Raw genomic sequence first — 19998 nt, forward strand, 5'->3', positions numbered from 1 at the left:
ACAGTTTAGCAGCCCCCTCTGATCAGGTTCGAAAGACCCCAAACATGGAAGGACATAGCACAACACTCCTCTTTAGCGCACTAGCAATGGGTTCCAACCCCAGGCCAGGTATCATGTTGGTGCTACCATGTGTGGCAGTAAGTGGCATTGCGATCTCGCACTGTTTAGCTGAGTTCACTGCTCTTGCTCCCATAGAAACCCTCCCCCTCCCCGTACACACACATCACTCTCCCACCCCAGGAACTCACTGGCAGGTCTGCTTGGTTGATGCCCAGGAGGAAGATGAGTTCGGAGAGAAATAGTGCCGCCACTAGATTCTTGCGGATGCTTTGCTGGTTGGATCGCAGGGCTCGCAGTCCAGCCAGGAAGAGGAAGGTGAGCAGGAGGCTGCCCAGGGTCACTGCAATGGAGGCATACGTGATGGTCTTCAGGGGCAGGATCTCGCCATTCTGGGAGGGAGAGAGAGTTTATTCATGGACACGTTAGGAAGATGTGGATTTAGCTATGGCGTCTCGCTCTCCCGCCCCACCTCCATGAGGAGCAAGAGCCCAGTCCCTGCCACCATCCCACCCTCCTCTTCAGCATTCTCCGCTTTGGCCTTGCCCTGTTCACCCGCTTGCCAGAGATGGGTCCCCACTTGCCTCACCTCTCTGCGAGAAATGTCCATCAGTACGGCAAAGCTGGTCATGTGGTTACACTGGCAGCTGACGTGGGTCTCGTTCCTGAAGACGACCTCACAGCCTTTGGCTGACCAGCCACCGGTCCCACTGACCCTGGGAAGACAGCAAAGTCAAGGTGGGTCTGCCGTGCTTAGGATGCCACTGGGTGCCTCTCCCCCATTTTCTCTCCCTCCCAGATACGCTGAAGCCCCAAGACCTTTTGTCTAGGCAGCGGGACTCACAGGATGGAGTGGTTCCAGAAGACACAGATAGGCTTGGTGCGCTCCTCAGTTTCCAGCAGCCGAAATTGCACTGTGATGGGTTTCTCAAGGGCCCGCTGCATCAGTGCATCATTGTCATGGATGCTGATGCTCACCACTGGGGTGTTGATGATGGGGCGCTTGGGGACTCTGTAAAGACACACGGCACATATTAAAATACATCCCTGTCTCCTTCATTTGTAAAGTTCTGTCTTGTGTAGTGGGCCATCCCACAAAACAACAACAACAATAAATAATGTAATAAAGTAATAAGTAATAAAAAGTAATACCAGTAGTAATACTGATGATGACGACGATGGCGAGGGTGACAACAACAGTAATAACAACTGGGCCTTGCTCCCCATTTAGGCCCTGAACACTGGAGATCACCTGCTTGGTGGACAGGAGGCCATAAAGCTCTGTCAACATTGAATGGGCTTCAACAACAGGGAAAGGGGCTCAAACGGCTTCAGGAAATGAGGGGAGGATTATGATATGGACAGTAGCCCTGGGAAGAATTTACTAAATCTCTGAGCCGGTCTCTCCTTGGAAGACAAATACAGGCTTGGGTACCTGAGGAGCCCCTACACCCTTTGCTGATGGGTTTGCGTATGTATATTGGGGGGAGGGCAGGTGTTACCTCAGGCTCCGCTTATCCGTGTCATACTGCTCTGGAAGCAGACCTGCTAGCGTGCGGTAGATGATCACGCTGGCAATGGCCTGGCCCTCACTCAGATCTGGGTGTCTCTTCTGTCTCGTCATCAGGGCAGGTTCTTCCTCCTCACCAGCGCCAGGGAGATGCTTGGCACTGGCCATAGAAGGTTCTGAAAAATGAGCATGAGACATTGAGCTGGACCAGGCCAGGCTAGGCTAGTTCCTCAGCCTTTAAAAGCTATGTATTGATTTCCAGCTTTTCTCTGCAAAAACATATCCAAAGCTGTATTGCCAGAGCTCTAGTTACCTCATCTCTAGAGGATCTTTTATGGACTTACTTCCATTGCCTCTGTCATGCCCCTCACTTCAAAAGACCTCCATCTTCCCTCCTAATTGGTGATCACGGGCTCTATTTAACTTCCTGTCAGCATGCTCAAGCCATCCAAATACACCCTGCTCGGCTGCCATTTGGATCTACCACTTTGTTCCTATTGTCCTTGCCTTGAGATCTACTTGTTCTTGCCTAGGCCAGAACTTAACTTAAACTGACTCTTCACATCTGACCCATTTCCGGAGCATGTTTTAGTCCGAACCCAGCCTCTAACTATGCTTAGCTACTGAACTGCCTTTAGAGCATTCCCATGTGGACAGAAACCTTCAAACTTCCTTCCTGATATTCAGCATCCAGTGGACAAATCTCCATTTTGCCACAGCTGCTGGAGAGGCTCTTCCCTTAGCCCTGGCTCTTCTGGTAAGTTGCCCCCACCTTCTTGGCAGCCCAACTCTCTCCCTAGTCCTCAGCTTCATCTAGCCCAGCCCTTCTCCTTACCCTCACTGAGCAGTTCTGTGATTTGCCCTCCTTCCAGCTGTTGCTGTGGTTGTTTTAAAGAAAAGCAGGCACAGGGGGATGCAAATTCAGAACAGAGAACTAGCAGGGGGGAGGACTCCCATTTGTCCACTCAACGACTCCCCAAAGCTGCTTTCCCCGCCATGAGGGAGGGAATTATTATTATTATTGTTATTATTATTATTATTTACATTTATATACCGCCCCATAGCCGAAGCTCTCTGGGTGGTTTACAAAAGTTAAATATGGGGACCTCACCTTTCCCCTCATGGGGAGAAAGCCAGCTAGGAGGGTCTGGAAGTGGGATTCTGAATGGACAAACAGCAGAAAGGGAAAGACTTCAGCAAGGCCTCCCGTTGCTAGCCCCCTATTTTCCATTTCAGCCTCCCATGGGTTGTTTTTCATCAGGGTTGTTGTTTTTTCCTAGAGGAAGGATCCTAGCACTGTCTGTCATAAAAACTGCCCAATCATATCATTCAGTGTTAATTTGCATCAACCATCTGTTACCCAAACTCTGGCCCCTGCTTCCACAAACTCTGCCAACGTCCCCCTGGAGCCCAGCAAGTAACTCCAACTGCTCTGACCATAGGTAATAGACATGGCTCATTCCCCGGAGCGCAATGTACTGAGCATACAACAAAGGGTGTGGGAGTCCGACGTGTATTATGGCTTCCGGGAAAGGTTGTGGGGAAAGTAAGCAAGCTGACAGAATAATGATTAAGGTATCTGAATTCCGAACCGCTACTATGGATCTATAAAGGATACATCGATATGGTTATGGTTCCCTATTGTCCTTATTCTGGTTCAAATATCTGGGCCAGACGTACAAGAATGTCCTGTCAAGAACAGGACAAAGTACGAATGGCCCATTCTCCCCAATCCCCTTCTAGAACGCCCTCAGGGAGTTTTCACCCATAAGCCCAAACTCACGTTTGCCTTCCGGAGCCTTGAAGACACTTTCAGGAAGGATGACGGTAGTCTCTAGGTCTGCAGGTTTCTCGCCCCGGAGTGCCTCGTAGTGAGGCAGCTTTGCACCAGCAAAGTTCATCTTCTCCAGCCTGACCACAGAAATGACTGCCAGAAAATATATAAATATCATCATTAAAGGCACCAAACCAGTTGAATGACAGCTTGCAGTTTCACTCAGAAATCCTTACCTTTTCCAGGGATGTGAGTATAGGTAGAGCGGAGGGCTTAGAATAGGAGGGTTGGCCCTGGGCCAAACCCAGCCCCAATCTGGCCCTCAAGGGTTCCCTAGACGTCCACACCCCCTTCCTCCGACGGCCAACCATTTGGTCCTTTCCACACACACAGAATGCCTAAAATAAAGCCTGCCACAACAAAAGTAGGCGTGCATCTTCTAATCTGTACACAGGTACCAAATAATGTTTTTCTTCCGTAATTTTGCTTTATTTGCATGCAAATGTATTAGGATTTAATTGATTAATCAATCAACCAACGAAAATGCCTACAATTAAACAGATTTCTTTCCTTAGGAAATAGTCCCCATGATGATGATGCTCTCACCGATGTTGGGTGTGATGATGGTGAAGGGGTTCAGGTACGTCTTGCGCATGTTCTGGGCCAGAGTGCTGGCATAGTCCTCAAAGTGCTTGAGCAGCTGAGCCGTGCCCCCCTCGGCCTGCTGGATCAGTGCCCAGTGGCGTTTGTTGCCGTTGTCCAGCAGGGCACTGCCCACCTTGAGCAGGTTCTACAGGACAGAAGGGAAAAGCACCATGACAAGAGGGCCGGGAGTGACCTCTGCTGGGAGTGGTCTAACCTCTACTTCAGGGCATGGCTGGGAGTGGCATCTGCTGGCAGGCCTAACATATAGTAACTACCAGGAAGAGGGCCTTCTCTGCTGTGGCACCCCGACTGTGGAATGAGCTCCCTAAGGAGGTTCGCCTGACATCTACACTATATTCTTTCAGACGCCAGGTGAAGACCTTTTTATTCTCTCAGCATTTTAATAGTCTATAAATTTAATTTTAACTTTGCTGTTTTATATTTGTATTTTAAATTTTTATTTCTGCACTGCTGCTGATTTTATCCTGGTTGTGCTTTTATATTGTAGTTTATATCATGTTTTTATACTGCTGTTTATACTTTGAATGGTTTGAATTTTTGTCAACCGCCCAGGGAGCTTCAGCTATTGGGCAGTATAAAAATGCAATCAATCAATTATACTGTAGTTCTTTCAGGAAGCAGGAGCAGGGTTCTTCTCTGGGATTTATAGGAAGGTCAAGCCATTGCATGAGTCCAAAGGGACAGCATACCCATTGCTGGGATTCCCATTCAAGGGACAGGCCATTGCCTTAGTGCTCATGGTATTTGTGGTCCTTGAGAACCTATTGGTCCTAAGAAAGCAACCTTAACTTGGGTAGATGGGCTTTGGGGCTGGGTCTCTATGGGACTGCCCTGCAACTGGCTCTTGCAAACTGAGATCCAGGCCAGAGGAATTCCCAGTCCTGATTATGAGATTTGACAGCCAAAGGATTAAAGAAAGTGATTCTAAACCCCAGCAAAGCCAGGAGTCACATTCCTTCCAGGATGCACCTGCCCAAGCTGACGTGACCCTCTCTGACAACTTCCAGAGGTAGCATTGAGCAGCGTGGCACCCTCAAGGGGGGACAACAGATGATCACCATTTATCCACCTGCTTTGGGTCCCCTTGCTGCACAGGAGCAGACTAGCCAGGTACCTTCACAACAGCTTTCACATACTGCAACAAATAGCTATTCTGTGCCCCACGGCCAAAACCTGCCCCCTTCCCTGCTCCCTCCAAGAGTGTGTGTTCCTTTGCCATGGCTTTCGGCTACATGTGAACCTCAGCCCGTAGGTATACCTCTGTGAAGTGTACATCCTGTGTAGCAGCCAAGCCAAAGCCTTCTTGGGTGCTCTCATGCTTCAGGAGCTGGGCTGAGAGGTGATAAGCCACCTTGATGTCACTACCAAAGAAACTGGCCGTGTTCTGCGTAGCATTGCGAAGCTGGAGAGCCACCCACTGAGACTGCTCCGTATCCAGAAGTGACTCATTCTGCAACAGCCTCTCTGCCTACTCCGCAAAGACAAAAAAAAGACACTGGGCACTAGGCACGTAGAACAAAACAGGATCGCTGACCAAATGCAGTCCCCCAGAATAGTCTAAACTTAGTCCCTGTCGTAAAATAATGATAACTGCAACTTCATTGGATTGTTGTCGGGACTGTATTGATCCTGTGCTACTGCAATCAAAGAAAAAGCTACGGAATTTTTAGGCATTTATATCCTGCCTTATTTCCTCCAAGGAACCCAAGGTGGTGTAGATAATCCTCCTCCTCTCCATTTTATCCTCACAACAACAACCCTGTAAGGTAGGTTGGGCTGAGAGTCTGTGACTGGCCCCAAATCACCCCATGAGCTTCCATGGCCGAGTGGGGACTAGAACCCGGATCTCCCGACTCCCAGTCCAACACTCTAGCCACTACACCAGACTGGTTTTTAATACATTTGTGTTTTCTTTCAGCTCCTGAAGAAGGATTTTCATTCGAACCACGTCAAGCTTATCCAAGAGAAACTCATTAAAGAAAAAAATATTTTCCTAAGCACCAGGGCTTGTCTCTCTTTTTGCACCATTAAAAAATCCCCAAATGGGGCCAGGGGCCATGCACCTTCAGGTCAAGTGAGACCACAGCACTGAATTTGATGGCTGATTTGGGAGAACGTCTGCGAAACTAGAAGTGGCAGAAGCGACACACAGACACACAAGGCAGCAAGCCCATGGACTCCTGGCTTGGCTCTGGGCACAGAGGAGAATGAGAGAAAAGCACTCACAAAGCCCTTCAGCGCAGCAAAGGTCAGCGAAGTGCAGTTGAAGAGGTTGGGCGCCAGCCAGCCCTTGTGTTCATCGCAGTGCCGCACAGCAGTCCCTGTAAGGCAGCAGGAGAGAGGGGTCACTTGTGGGAAAGCAGCCCCGCTTTGCATCTGACATATTGGCCCATGGCCCATGAAAGCGTACACCTCGGTAAGTTTGCTGGCACTTAAGATGACACCAGATTCTTTGTCGCTACAGACTTGCCAGCCCTATTCTGGACTTCAGCAAATAGGCCAGGTATTTGGTTGGGTTCTTAGTTAAGCATGTGGTGCATTGGTTACTCTTACCCAAAAGCAACACAGCTCCCCCCACCCCCCGACTTAGTGTCAAGAAGTCACAAGAGAGGGCTTGGTTCACACAAGGACCATATGATCATCAAACGGTCTCTGCTCATCCCACACGCATGCAACCACAATCTCAAAGGTGCGTCATTACCGACAGATCCCCTGGGGCAAGATGCAGCTGCAGGCAAGCCAAAGCGGGTGCGTGGCCACCAAATGTTCGCTTCAATGGCACGTGGGCAGCTATCGTAGTTCACTGTAAGGCAAAAGAGAGAGTTTGTGAGCAGGCATTTCCTCTTCATGCAAATTCAGTGTGGCCCCTCAGTGAAGGATGCCTCAGGTAAATGGAAAGGGGCTCTAGGTTTCCAATGTCTAGTTCACTGCTATGGGGCGTGAACAGAAGTATGGGTAACAAAGAAACCTGGGTCATCTAGGAAACAACGTACTTCCAAGATAACAGTAAAAGAAATCATTGTAAAATCTGTCATCCGTTTTATATTCTTCTATCTATACTGTTAATTGCTCACTTGTATTGTACTATGATTATGATTGCTATGATCTATGCCGTTAGCCACTCTGAGAGCATTATTGATGGTGGTGATGGTGATGATGATGATTAAAGGCACCAGAAAGGAACAATGGCATTGTAGAACAAGACTTGAACTGACTTCCTCCCTCCATCTGGGCAGGCTGCAGTCACTAGGATAATACCAACTGAAGTAGAAGTCTACTCAGTTCAGTGCTACTATATTGGCTTGACAAATGTTGCCAAAGGGCAGCTCTGTTGGGACTGTGTGTGTCTTAGTTTGGATGGGATGGTGTACACCCTTTCATGGATGGTACCCTGATGAGCTACATCATTTATTCAGCCCAAGACATGGCCATTCCCTGCTCACAGGCCTGTTGCCTCCAATTGTACCCATCCTCAGCTGAGCTAAGCTTGGTAATGGAATTCCAAGTCTTCTCTGTGCCCAAGGAGCCACTGCTGACCTTCACAGCCGTTGATGGTGACTTCTGCAAAAGGGTTGTCACAGCGGTCACAGCGACGCCCAATCACACCTGGCTTGCAGGAGCACAGCCCATTCTCAGCGTCACAGGTGCGAGCCAGCGAGCCTGTGGGGTAGCAGTCACAGAGCAAACACATGGCACTGTCTGCTGGTCGGTAGTGGTTCTCCTGTAGAACAACAGGAAGACGTGTCAATCCTGAGGAGCAGGCTGGAAGACTACAGCTCATGCAAAGTCTGCAAGCGCCCTGGCTAAGCCAGCACATGAACTTTCTCCCAAAATCTATTCTGAACCAGGAGTAATGCATGCACAAGAGGATAGCTTTTTCCCAAACAACTATTGCCAGAGGTATTGCTTTGCACTAAACGGCCCTCCAGCAATTTAAATACACTCATCAAGGTCAAAAATTCCTATGCACAATTATATCAATCATTTCTAATCTAATTCATCCACACAACAATTCTGTTCAGACACTAAACCATGGTGGTTAAGCATTTTGAGTTAAACATTATGGCTCAGCATGTTATGTGAATAATTTCTAACCATGGTGGCTACCTAACCACTGTTTAAACATGCTCACTAACTATTTACTGCAAAAGAGTTAGTGGCCTAACCATGGCTTAGCATGTTGTCTGAACAGGCTCATTGAGTTATTTTAAGCCAACAGAGAGAGTGGCCGTGTTCATGCATCACACTAAACCACAGTGGACAAACCATGCACAAACACGAATGAGCTGCAGTGAGAGGGTGAGTTCAGAAACTTTTGCTTAACCATGGTTTGCTTTTGGTTAACTGTGTCACCTGGAGCATCAAACTATGGCCCCATTCAGAAGACACCTTAAACCATGGTTTTAACCATGGTGAATAAAGCAAAAAGCCTTATTCACCATGGTTAAAGCTGTGGTTTAAGGTGTCTTCTGAACACAGCCTGGCTTTTTGGCTTAACCACTGTGGTTAAAGTCATAGTTTAAGGTGTCTTCTGAATGGGGCCTGTGGTTAACATTAATTACGTTTTGTTTTCAAACAAGCTAACTTCAATCCATGGTTTCTGAAGCTGGTTTGATGAAACTAATCACAGTTAATATTAACCACAATTCCAGGTCCAATGACAGGGGAAAATGTGGTTAACTAAAAGCAGAAGTGAAAGCTTCCGAACCTCTCTCAGCTGCACAGGAGGAGGAATGGGGCGGGGGGGGGGGAGGGACACATGCTAGCCCAAGCCCTGCAACGGCTTGTTCCTGCTCATGCACATCCCACTACACCATGATTTAATGCAGCCTTCCTCAGCCAGGTGCCCTTCAGATGTGTCAGACCACAGCTCCCATCATCTCCATTGGCCATGCTGGCTGATGATAATGGGAGTTGTAGTCCAACAAATTTGGAAGGCACCAGACTGGGAGAGGTTTAGGGCCACCCAATGAGTTTCCCCGACTCTCCTCCCTCATCCCGTGGTAGCAGACCAGGTGGGCGACTCAGAGACATCGCCGGAGTGCCTGTCTGGTCGCCAGAAGATCCTTCCACAGAGTCTGTTCAGGAGGAGGGAAAGTCTCAGCTGCAGACAGTGAAAAAGCAGCCCCAGTTGAAACAGCTGAACCAGGTAGCCGACAGCATGTTTATAAGGTCTCTGTCTCCTCCCAAACGTTTGCAGAGTTAATCGCTTCCTCACAGCCTTTGCTCATGGACACACCGCAACATGCTACAGTTGCTGATAAGACAAGGGTCATTTGGAAAGGTTCTAGAAGGCAGAATACTTAAAAGCCAATGTGAACAAGCCAAGACCCACCTTGCAGCGACACTCTCCATTGGTTTTGTTGCAGTCAGGGTCAAAGCCTTTGCCGACATCACAATTGCAGGGTCCACATATAGGATGCCCCCACCATCCCCGGGGGCAGGGCTGAGCAAGCCTGCCACAAAGAGAGCAGAGGATCTGTTAAAATCACACGGCCAGTATCCCAACACAGGCCAAAGCAGAAGCAGAGCATACATCTGGGCGAAGGGCAGACAAAAACAGTTGTCAATTACAAAGTAATTAATACATCTAAAATTGAAAAGCCTAACATCAGAAAGAACTTAAAAACTTCAGGGGGTTTCAAAATATAGTGTGCCTTCTCCTGGACATCATTCTGTAAAGTCTTCTGCTCCCATGGGAGTGATGGCTGTCAAAACATGAAAGACCGTAATGAAGAGGCTACAATACATAAGGATTTTGTAGGATTTCCACACGCTCTTCAGCATTAAATGCTTGTTATATTAAGAATTCCATTTTTTTGCTACAATCACACTAGGCAAAGCAACCTCCCCACCTTGCACACATGCGCATACACATCAATCACACTACAGCAGCTATGTGTGCACTCACTACTCATAACCTATATACGTACATGCACATATTTGTACACATAGTCCCTGAATTCATTCCACAGAAGTCCAAACGGCATCTACTGGCCATGTAATCACAGTGGGTATGTTTGGTTGAATTGATCTCCCACTTGCACAGAAACATGGACAAAAACTGGTTTAGAAACAGGTCTCCCCACTCACCCCCCACTATTTATTTATTTATTTATTACTTGCCATATCTAAAAAATATATTTTAAGCAGTTTACAAAATCAAAATTAAAATACATCATAAGAAATACAAACTTCATCAGTTAAAATGTTTAAACTATTGAAAACCAAAGCTAAAAATATGAAGGTTAGATCCAGACTTAATCATAATTAGAGTAGACCCATTGGGATCAGTGGGCGTACACTAATCATGACTTGTTGCATTGATTTCAATGGATTTATTCTTAGCATGCTTACGTTTGGATCCAACCCAGTAAGTACCTAAACAAACTATCCAGATAGCACAGTAATTCAGGTAAAGTTTGGGTAAAGAGATAGGTCTTTAAGAGGCATCTAAAACAGCTATAGTTAGTGCCTTCCGGATATGAATCACAAATTCCCCACCCACAACTCAGCAATATATCAGCTTAGGCTGATATACCAACTGTGCCCTTATCTGGACAGAGATAGCCTAGCTACAGTCATCCACGCTCTGATAACCTCTCATCTGGATTACTGCAATGCGTTATACATGGGGCTGCCTTCGAAAATGGTTCGGAAACTTCAGCTGGTACAAAACAGGGCCGCACGTTTACTAACAGGGACTGGCCGACGAGACCACATCACGCCAGTCCTCTTCCAGCTTCATTCCAGGTCCGGGCCCGATTCAATGTGCTGGTATTAATGTTCAAAGCCCTAAACAGCTTGGGGTCAGGCTATCTGAAGGATACATCCTCCCATATGTACCTGCACAAACCCTAAGGTCATCCTCAGGGGTCCTTCTCTGTGAGCCCCTGCCAGAGGAAGTGAAGCAGGTGGCTACCAGGAGGAGGGCCTTCTCTGCTGTGGCACCTTGGCTGTGGAAAGAGCTCTCTAAAGAGGTTCACCTGGCACTTACACTATATTCATTTAGACGCCAGGTGAAGACCTTTTTATTTTCTCAGCATTTTAACAGTCTTGCAACTTAATTTTAACTTGGCTGTTTTAAATTTGTATTTTAAATCTGTATTAATTTCTGCATTGCTGCTCAGTTTTATCCTGGTTGTGTTTTTATATTATATTTTATATTATGCTGTTTATACTGTTTGTTATATATTCTGAATGGGTTCTATGGTTTAAATTTTTGCAAACCGCCCAGAGAGCTTCGGCTATTGGGCGGTATAAAAATGCAATAAATACATAAATAAGCACACAGCACTTCAAGGATCCATTTCCACATACACAGGCAGGTAAGATACATACACCTAAAGGTACATTTGCATGCGCACACAGGCCCACGCATGCAGATGTGCTTAGCAGCAGTGGGCAACTCACTTGTTCTCGCAGTAGGGCCCAAAGTAGTTGTCAGGACACTCACAGGTGTAGCCGTGGGACGAACTGGGCTTGCGGGCGCACACGGCCTGATGCTCACAGGGGTTGAGGGAGCAGACGTTGGCGCAGCCATCTCCATAATAACCTGAAGCAGCACAGGAAAGAAAACCCTGGGTGGTATTATAACCAGAATGCATCTGTGGCCAGAAGTGCCAACCTGAGGGCGAACGGCACCCCAGGCAAGCAAAAGACTTCTAGTCGGGCACAGTGGCAAGCAAGCCACTCCTCAAGGCACAGCAAAACGAAAGGTGTGCAAATGGAAGGAATGGCTGGAGGAAGTGAAGGTAGAATAGGGCTCGTCGTTAAGCCTGGACTGCACAGAGCTTCTGGCCTATCAGAGGGTCTGTTAATATAGTCATCTCCTAATTTCACTTCCATTCAAATAGGGTGGGATCAGGGAGACACAGAAGCTGAAGTGAGTTAAAAAAAAGTAAAAAACCTCTGGCAGGTTTGAGGGCTCTTGCCTCAACCAACTCTTTCATCACTTCACTAGTTATTTATAAACACCCCAGTCAGGAAGAATGTGTGCTGCAATACCCTAGAGTTAATAGGCTATATTCATTCCTTGTTATCTCAGAATAACTAACCTGGGATAACAACACTGAGACTATGGCCTTATCTCCACCAAGCAGGATATTCCACTATGAAAGTGGTACGAAAATGGTATATAAAAGGCAGGAGCCACACTGATGCTTTATAGCAGTACTGAAGTGCACTGACAACCGTTGGGGCCCATTGACACAGACCATATACCGCTTTCATAGTGTTATATCCTACTTGGTGTAGATGAGCCCTACACCTGAATCTTGATTTTTGTTTGTGCTGGTTGTCTGTTTGTTAATTATGTAAGCCACCAAGCCACAACAACAACAAATTGCATAGGACTGGAGCAAGGAACAGAAACAACTACAATATACTAATGACATACAATAAAAGGGGTAATCAAACATAGTATCCTTATAACAGGCCAGCTGAAACACTACTCCATCAAATGAAAATTTCAGAATAATAAATCGTGGTAGATTATTATACTTGTGCCTTAACGGTATCACAACTCACTCTGGCTCAAAGCTATTATACAAGTGAAGGGAAAACCCCATGCCTGGGCAGAAGCACCCTGTATCTCTAGCTGACCCAATGATTCAGCCCACCTCATGTCACACAAGGCTAAGCTTTGCAGCAGGCTTCCCCAACCTGGTGCCATCCAGATGTGTTGAACTACAACTCCAATCATTCCCTGCAGCAGCTATGGGAAGGCTGCTTTGGAAAATACCAGCATGGAATCATTTCATGAATAGCCCTTCCGTCATCATCTTTGCCCTTCCACCACCCCCACACACACACCTGGGTCACAGCTGCAGGAGTAACTGTCCCAGTCGTCATTGCAGTAACTGTTGACAGGACAAGGGTTGGAGTCGCAAGGATCTGGGATACTGCAGCCGGGCTCCACGTTCACCTTCTCAGCTTGGTTTACATTCAGGGCCACAGCACTGGCCGAGGTCTCACCCAGCCGTACACCCTGGGGATAAAGAAAGCAAAGGAGGAGAGGGACAGGCTGCAGCACCCAAGGAGATACTTGTCATGGCTGGTCATGGCTCTCAGGATCAACAGAATCTGCTGTTGGTCCACTTTTTAGGTAGCAGCAGAACAAGCAGAAAGGTGGTATGTGGTGTATGTATGCATCTCTGGGATGGTTTTAGGCATAGAGAAAATTTCAACTACCATCATGAACCAAAAGGCATCAAATCAAAAAGATTTAAGGTTATACTGCTTCAATACCATTTGATCAATTTCAACCAAACTTCCCATCATGATTCAGCAGTATAGCGAGCAGATTTTAACCAAACAACTTTAAAGTTTTTCATGCTTTTTAGACATTAAAAAACCCCAAATATTGAAAAACAACTACTACTATCACAACCACAACAACCACCCATGTTAAAATATGGGGGGGGGGGGGAGAACAAACACTGTTTGAAGCCAGAGAAGATTAGTAGCCTGAGTTATAGGCCTGCCCCGTCCCCTCTGCTGTGGGACAGCTCCATCTAAGGAGGATGGAGTGAACACACCCATCCCTCAAGGGCTATAGGGGCAGACCATGGCAGGGGCCATGCCTAGGGGCGCCAGGAGGCAAACCTTCACACTTGTGGGGTGGGCACAATGTGTTAGCTTCTTTGTATCCCATGAATCATTAGAGAACTATGACCTCTAGATGGTGCTATGTTCCCTCAAATAAAAGTGCTTGTACTAATTAGTAAACTCAGAGTTTGCGCGGGCACGCGCGCACACACACACACACACACACACACACGCACACACACAGAGTCCACCACCAGCAGACACAGATTTCCAGAGGATGTATGGCATGCATGCAATCTGCTCAAGATTTCTCATGCACTACTCAAACTGAGTGCCTAGCTGAGTGCCTGAAAAATACGTCAGTAGCTAAAAGGCCTTGGTGAAAGAGAGTGTATGACAGAAGAGGTGGAGCCTGCCACTGACCCAGCATGGTGCAGCATTAGCCACCATCCCAATGGGGCCAGCAGGGCCTGTTTCTTCCCCACATACCTGCATACAGCCACGGAAGCCTTGCATCATCTCCCCCTGCTCCCCTGGCACAGCACCAATGCTCAGGTTCCGCACTTTCAGCCCATGCAGCTCACTGCTGATGTTGGCCACCACCTGCAGGACAGGCAGAAAAAGCAGCTTGATGAAGCCACAACATTTCCGGGGTGGGCCAGAGGTTGGGGAAAGGGAGTGGGGCTGACACCAAGATGTGGAGTTGGGGGTGGGGGCAATGATCAAACTCTGTAAGAAAGGGAGCCCAGTGTTAGGATAGCCAGCAAGAGAAGTGATAAAGTGGACTAGGATGCTGAGAACCAACCATCCTGGGGACACAGATCTACTCCACAGATGGCTTTAGTTCTCATTGGTCTCAGCGCTGCTCTTCTCATGTTTAGGAAAGGGATGGAGAGGCCCTGTGTGAGAGCCAAAAGACTCTCAGGCAGTGGGCTAAATATTTGTTGGCCTTCCTGATCAGCTGGGTCCCAGTGCTCAGTGTACCTGATGCAGGCCATAGTCAAAGGCCATTCTGGCTAAGCACTGGGCTTCTGGGTTGTCCCTGTTGCTGTGCAGCTCCAACTGCAGGTGGTGCCAGTCACCGTCATTCACCTTCACCTGGTGCAGCCGCAATGATGAGACCTGGCTGTTGGCACGGGACACAGTCATCAGCACGTTCCCTTCGCTTAACTGAGGAAGAGGTAAGAAAAGGGTGAGCCGAGCCGTGGGCAACATTTTCGCAATCAGGAGCCTCATCCACGCCCAAGCAAAGTGGGATTGAGGATTGTGCATCAACTGCATAGTGTCTAGATCTGCTATGAGCCTTCTGATACCCTTCCTGGGTGGAGATGGGAGTCTGTGACCCAGCCCCCCAACCCCTCCAGCCTCTGTACCTCTTGCCTGCAGATCCAAGCAGTCTTCTCCAGGCTCCTAACCCACTGGATAACAGTGTGATGCTGCCCCAGCTTTGAAACTTACCCAAAGGGTGATGGTGGAGTGCTGCCCAGCAGCGGCATGGAGGAGGATGCCATGGCTCTGCCTAGTACGGAACATAAGTCCAATGTGCCATGGAAGCGAAATGACTAATGCCAAGTTACTCCAGGTCACCACGCTGTTGCCCAAGAAACGCTGGGGACTTGCCATTTCTTCATGGGGGGTGGGGGGGGAAATACACAGGTCAAAAAAAGTATGAACTACTGCATAGCATATAGACAGATAGAGAGAGATCCAGACAGGTAACACCAGAGTACAGTCCCCACATGCATATAACTCACAGGTTCCCAGTCACACCCGATGGGAGGGCTGGCAACGCAAGGACCATATGCTGCACGTGCCTCCTGAGACATATTTGTACAGGCTGTGGTGTACAAATTCTTGAAACACCCAGTTTTGCTTTGCTATTTTAATTTTTGTCAAGTTCCTAGACCTCCAGATTACGGAGAGGCTTAAAAATATGACAGAGGCTGATACAAACAACTAGTTTTTTATTTGGAAGAACCTTGATGGCTGTATATTACCTCGAGCATCAGAGGCAGTATGACTCTCTACCAGTTCCTAGGGAACATTGTCCTGCTTGTGGGCATCCCATCGGTTGGCTACTGTGGGAACAGAATGCTGGACTAGATAGGTGCTCTTATAGTCTTATTGTACAGTGAGCTTTCCTCTCAATACTCACATATTATTAAAATGGGCTTTTGAAATCATTCTCATGGGGTAAGATCATTACAAACTATCCTAGCACTTTCATGTTCTACTGAAAGTACATCCCCAAGCATGGCAAGGGCCCTAGAGTACCATGCTTGGGGAGAAATCACTAGAAAAAGTAAATGTGGTAGACCAGATAGTGGGAGCCATGCTATCCCACAGATGGGCATACAACTGCACAACCTAAGGACTTTACAATGGGACCTGCACAGAATGGATGTGTCAAATGAGTGTATCTAATCCCCATTCTGAGGCAGGGATTGAGCTGTAATGGGGGGATGGGGGATGGAAGAGAGTCAGGACCACTTTTATTACCAATCTTCTCTTTATTTATTTTTTACAGACTCAATAACAGATTTGCTCAACCTCTAGATGGTTGCTTGAGCTAATATGCCTGTCATCACACTTTTAGCAGGTCACTAGACTGCTAAAAGTGTGAGTATGGACATATAAGTAGCTTTATATTAATTGATCTTTTGACTCTTCCAATGGTGGATGTTTGGAACAGTACAGAACAAAAAGGCTAAGAGAGGAAGGGGATGAAGGGCAGTGCTGACCAGTGGGACCCGAAATACCCCCATATCCCATGGCCAGAGACTCTAAGAGCTTGGGAGCCACTTCCCTAAAGAAGGGCCTAGCCGCTGGATCTATACCGTTCACCCCTTGATCTTTGCCTGCTGGTATTGGATGAGTGAACACTACCTTAGAAGACAGTGTATAATGGTATTTGGGGGGACTATATCCCATGCAGCTGGGTAAATAACAGCTCCTGTTTACTTACATTCCCAGGCTTTAGCATGAATGTGTGAGCTGCCTCTCACTCTCATACCTAGAACTACCACTACAACCACGCGTCCAAGGTTTTCTAAGCCATCATCCTTCCCTTTCTCCCTTTTGCTGTTTCTCATAATAGGTGTACATTTCCCCATCTCCCTTGAAAGAGGAGGCAGAGCAGCAGCAAACACTTCCCAAAGCTTCAATCACCTCTCCAAAGGGCACATGTCCCCCTGGGGATTGGAACCAGTCAAGAGATCTACTGTTAACATTCCACACATTATTCTTGATAACCTTAGAAGAAAGAGCTGGCAAAAAACCCTCCCAACAACTCTTCTGGTCTCCTAGGGTGACCAATGTCCAAACAACCTTAGCATAGACCTCCCCACACACCCCAGCAGCCTTCTTTCGCAGCTGCCACCCTTTACCTTGCTTGCAGTCCTTGCCGCCAAACCCCAGGGGACATTCACAGCTGAAGGTGTTCCACTGGTTGACACACGTGCCACCGTTATGGCACGTGTTGCTGTCACAAACATTTTTCTTGGCTGAACAACCTAGCGAGGGAATGAGAGATGGCACTGGAAAGAGCACTGACAGAAGAGGAATCCCCAATGGTGTGCCGAAGCCCGAGGCTGCTAATGAAAGCAATGAGGGGCTGGGTTGGGACTGATTCCTAAGCACCAATTGCACCACACTCCTAGGGACTAATTGTACCACATTCTTAAGGACTAATTGTACCACAAACACTGTCCACTGCACACTCGGGGCCTCTAAAAACAGATGAGTCTGTGCTGCACTTTTCTTGCCAGCTTTCCACCCACAGGAATCCTGCCATCTGGGTAAACATCCAGTGCATGTGTCCAACCTTCCACCCCAGCTCTTAAACTCCCCATACCAGGCACGGTCCCATTGTTGGCAATGAAGTCAGCCATGTCCACCTCTCGATTATCAATCAGGAAGTCCCGCATACAGCCTACAAAGTGCCGATTCCGTACCGGGAAGCTCTCAGGCAGGTCAGGAACGCCACCTAATAACAGTGGGCCTGTCAGATCCAGGGACCTGGAAAGCCAAAACAGGAGTTGCTCAGGAGAAGACCTTGCCCAAAGGAATGGCTGATTAAGAGATCTCTTCTGATCTGAGTAGAGATTGTGGCTGGCATAATAAGTGGTGCTTCAGGTCAAGCCTGAAGGACCTCAACAGAGTTAGGTGTACCTGGAGATGTTGGGGCCACTGAGGAGCCAAACAATATGGAGAAGAGGGTTGAGATTTTAGCAAAGAACTGTCTCTCTGTGTGTAAGGCTGAAATAGCAGATGGTAGCTGGGGAAGACTGAAGAGCATAGTAGCTCAACAGTGAAAAAAAATGTGTTGTACAGATTAAAACATGCTATTTGACCTTGGAGGTCAGAAATAAAATCCCATGTCAGCCATAGACTGGTGGTAGTAGTGATGGTGGGACTTGGGCAATGAATTGTCTCCGTATCCTATCTACATAAATTGGACCACACAAAGAGACATTGCCTGCCCACCATGCAAGGTCCCTAGAACTGAAGAGTGGTGGAAGGAGAGCTCCACCTCCCATTCTTGCAGGGTGAAAGTGAGCCTGGAAAGCCAATACAGATAAACATTATCCCCACAGCCCATCATCCTGACAGGCATTTCCCCACTGAACAATAACCACGGTGGAGCCCGCTGGGCTTTAGCCCTGCCTGTTCTTTCTTCATTTCTGTAAGCCCATCAGGTGTACCCATAGTGCACATCAAGTTCTCACTTCTTGGTGCCCGACTGTGTCCCTTGAGCGGAGCAAGAATAGTTTCCTAGGACGGAGCCAAACTTCAAGGCCACTGAAGTGTCGCAGTCATCCACCGTCACCACAGCTACTTTCTGGTCAGAGGGCCCCTGTGGAACTCCAGACATCCCCATGATGGGCTGTGAAGAAAAAGCAGAGTCCTCTTGCAGGAACCCCCAAGGCAGCCAGTTAACACCCATGGTGGCACAAACAGGGAAAGGGGAAGAGTAAGATATTGTCCAAAAGCCGTCAGAGCAAACAAAAGCTTCCACCCAGCTTCCCTTGAGCTGGGGTAGCTCTTGTAAAAGAGATCCATTTCAAGCCTGCACTCTTAGGTGGCCTCAAATACACCAGCAGGATCTAGAAGATGTTGGATACCAACACCAGTTCCTGTTTCTGAGGAAAGAGCACACTGCGCACCAGCTGGGGACCATGGAAAAGCAGCTCAGTGGCAGCTGAATGTCAGACACTTCCAAAGCACTCCACATCTTTAGGATGCTAAGCATTCACAAGAAGCAGGGTGGTGTGCAGGTGGAGTTTTTCCCTTACAGTTTCATCACATGTTTATGTGATAAGAAGTGATTCTAATATGCATTAGCAATTGTAAGGACAGAGCCAGGGGCTGGAACTTTTTCTAGATCACTGCATCTACAACAAAAGAGTGTGCATTGTGTATTCTCCCCTGGGGAGAACTAAATAATCTGATCTATAGAAATAGATCCAAGAGACGACCATGGTGTTCACTAGTCTGGTATCAGCAGGTACTGCCCACCTGTTTCCACATAATTCTCAGAAACAACAAGAGCTAGAAGCCTCTCCTTTTAAAAGTGAGACCTGAAATCCTCATGATGCCAAATTCTGCCCACGCTATCTGGCAGATGCACAGAAATCACATAATCACAGTAACAAAAGCATCATGCAGGCATGACACAAGGGAGAGGGGAGATCTTGCAAATGTTTATGGAGCTGTGATGGACTTTTAATCTTAGGCAATACCTGCACCAGTGCGTTTTTATTACATCATCACATTTCTTCATGTATTGTCCCTTGCTGGCCCTAAGCAGTGTCCTTTGTAAGGTTGGCATGTTATGTTCTTACAGCAGGGGGCGGGCAGACTTTGGGCTGGTGGGTTCTACTTTTTTAAAAAAAGAACTAGAACCCCAAGGTCAGTGCCAGGCGCACAATAGTGGGGAGGGGGAAGTGGAGAAAATTACCTACTGTGCCCCGTAAGCTATACAAATGGAAATCCTACATCTGACTCTGTGAGTTCCCGCCCTCCTGCCAGCTCTGCCTCATGGCCCTTCCTGGCCATGGGGCTCTCATGAGATCTCAGCTGGCCAAGTCTTGCAACAGCTCGGGCAGCCAAAGCCCCACAGCAACAAAGCTAAGGGGAAGGGGGGGCACATCACAAGGGAAACAGGGCCGTGGGGTGCTCCAGAGAGCCTAGCCAGCTGTTCTAACACTGCAAAAAATGCCATGGCAGGAGACCAATTGGTGGGGCTCTCCAGAGTGTCCATTGGATGTGGTGGCGAGACCTCCTAGCAGGACAATTCGCCACTCCTCTGGCTCCATTGCCTGATGGGGGCACCTCACTTTGCCTCACGTTAGGGCCTGACAAAGACCTGGTCAAAAGCAACCAATTAACACTCATGTTTTTCAGGTGAGGAACACTGAGGCTAAAAGATAAGCAATTCGCA

The 19998-nt window shown here is 47.8% G+C and overlaps 1 protein-coding gene across 1 annotated transcript in view; it reads right to left on the minus strand.

The window, feature by feature from the left end:
• Positions 1-19998, minus strand: part of CELSR2 (cadherin EGF LAG seven-pass G-type receptor 2) — a 106980-nt gene that overhangs the window by 16555 nt on the left and 70427 nt on the right. Inside the window, exons 6-24 of the mRNA XM_063140690.1 lie at positions 18284-18441; positions 17410-17573; positions 16943-17068; positions 15015-15181; positions 14541-14726; positions 14046-14159; positions 12822-12996; positions 11421-11562; positions 9343-9463; positions 7545-7728; positions 6709-6810; positions 6234-6328; positions 5266-5475; positions 3948-4131; positions 3351-3494; positions 1560-1743; positions 902-1069; positions 647-773; positions 249-449 (exon numbers count right to left, since the gene is read on the minus strand). Of these exons, the coding sequence (XP_062996760.1) occupies positions 249-449; positions 647-773; positions 902-1069; positions 1560-1743; positions 3351-3494; positions 3948-4131; positions 5266-5475; positions 6234-6328; positions 6709-6810; positions 7545-7728; positions 9343-9463; positions 11421-11562; positions 12822-12996; positions 14046-14159; positions 14541-14726; positions 15015-15181; positions 16943-17068; positions 17410-17573; positions 18284-18441 (2952 nt within the window). The remainder of the gene's footprint in view (positions 1-248; positions 450-646; positions 774-901; positions 1070-1559; positions 1744-3350; positions 3495-3947; positions 4132-5265; positions 5476-6233; positions 6329-6708; positions 6811-7544; positions 7729-9342; positions 9464-11420; positions 11563-12821; positions 12997-14045; positions 14160-14540; positions 14727-15014; positions 15182-16942; positions 17069-17409; positions 17574-18283; positions 18442-19998) is intronic.

The sequence above is a fragment of the Elgaria multicarinata genome, chromosome 1 (genome assembly GCF_023053635.1).
Source record: "Elgaria multicarinata webbii isolate HBS135686 ecotype San Diego chromosome 1, rElgMul1.1.pri, whole genome shotgun sequence".
Classification (NCBI taxonomy): domain Eukaryota; kingdom Metazoa; phylum Chordata; class Lepidosauria; order Squamata; family Anguidae; genus Elgaria; species Elgaria multicarinata.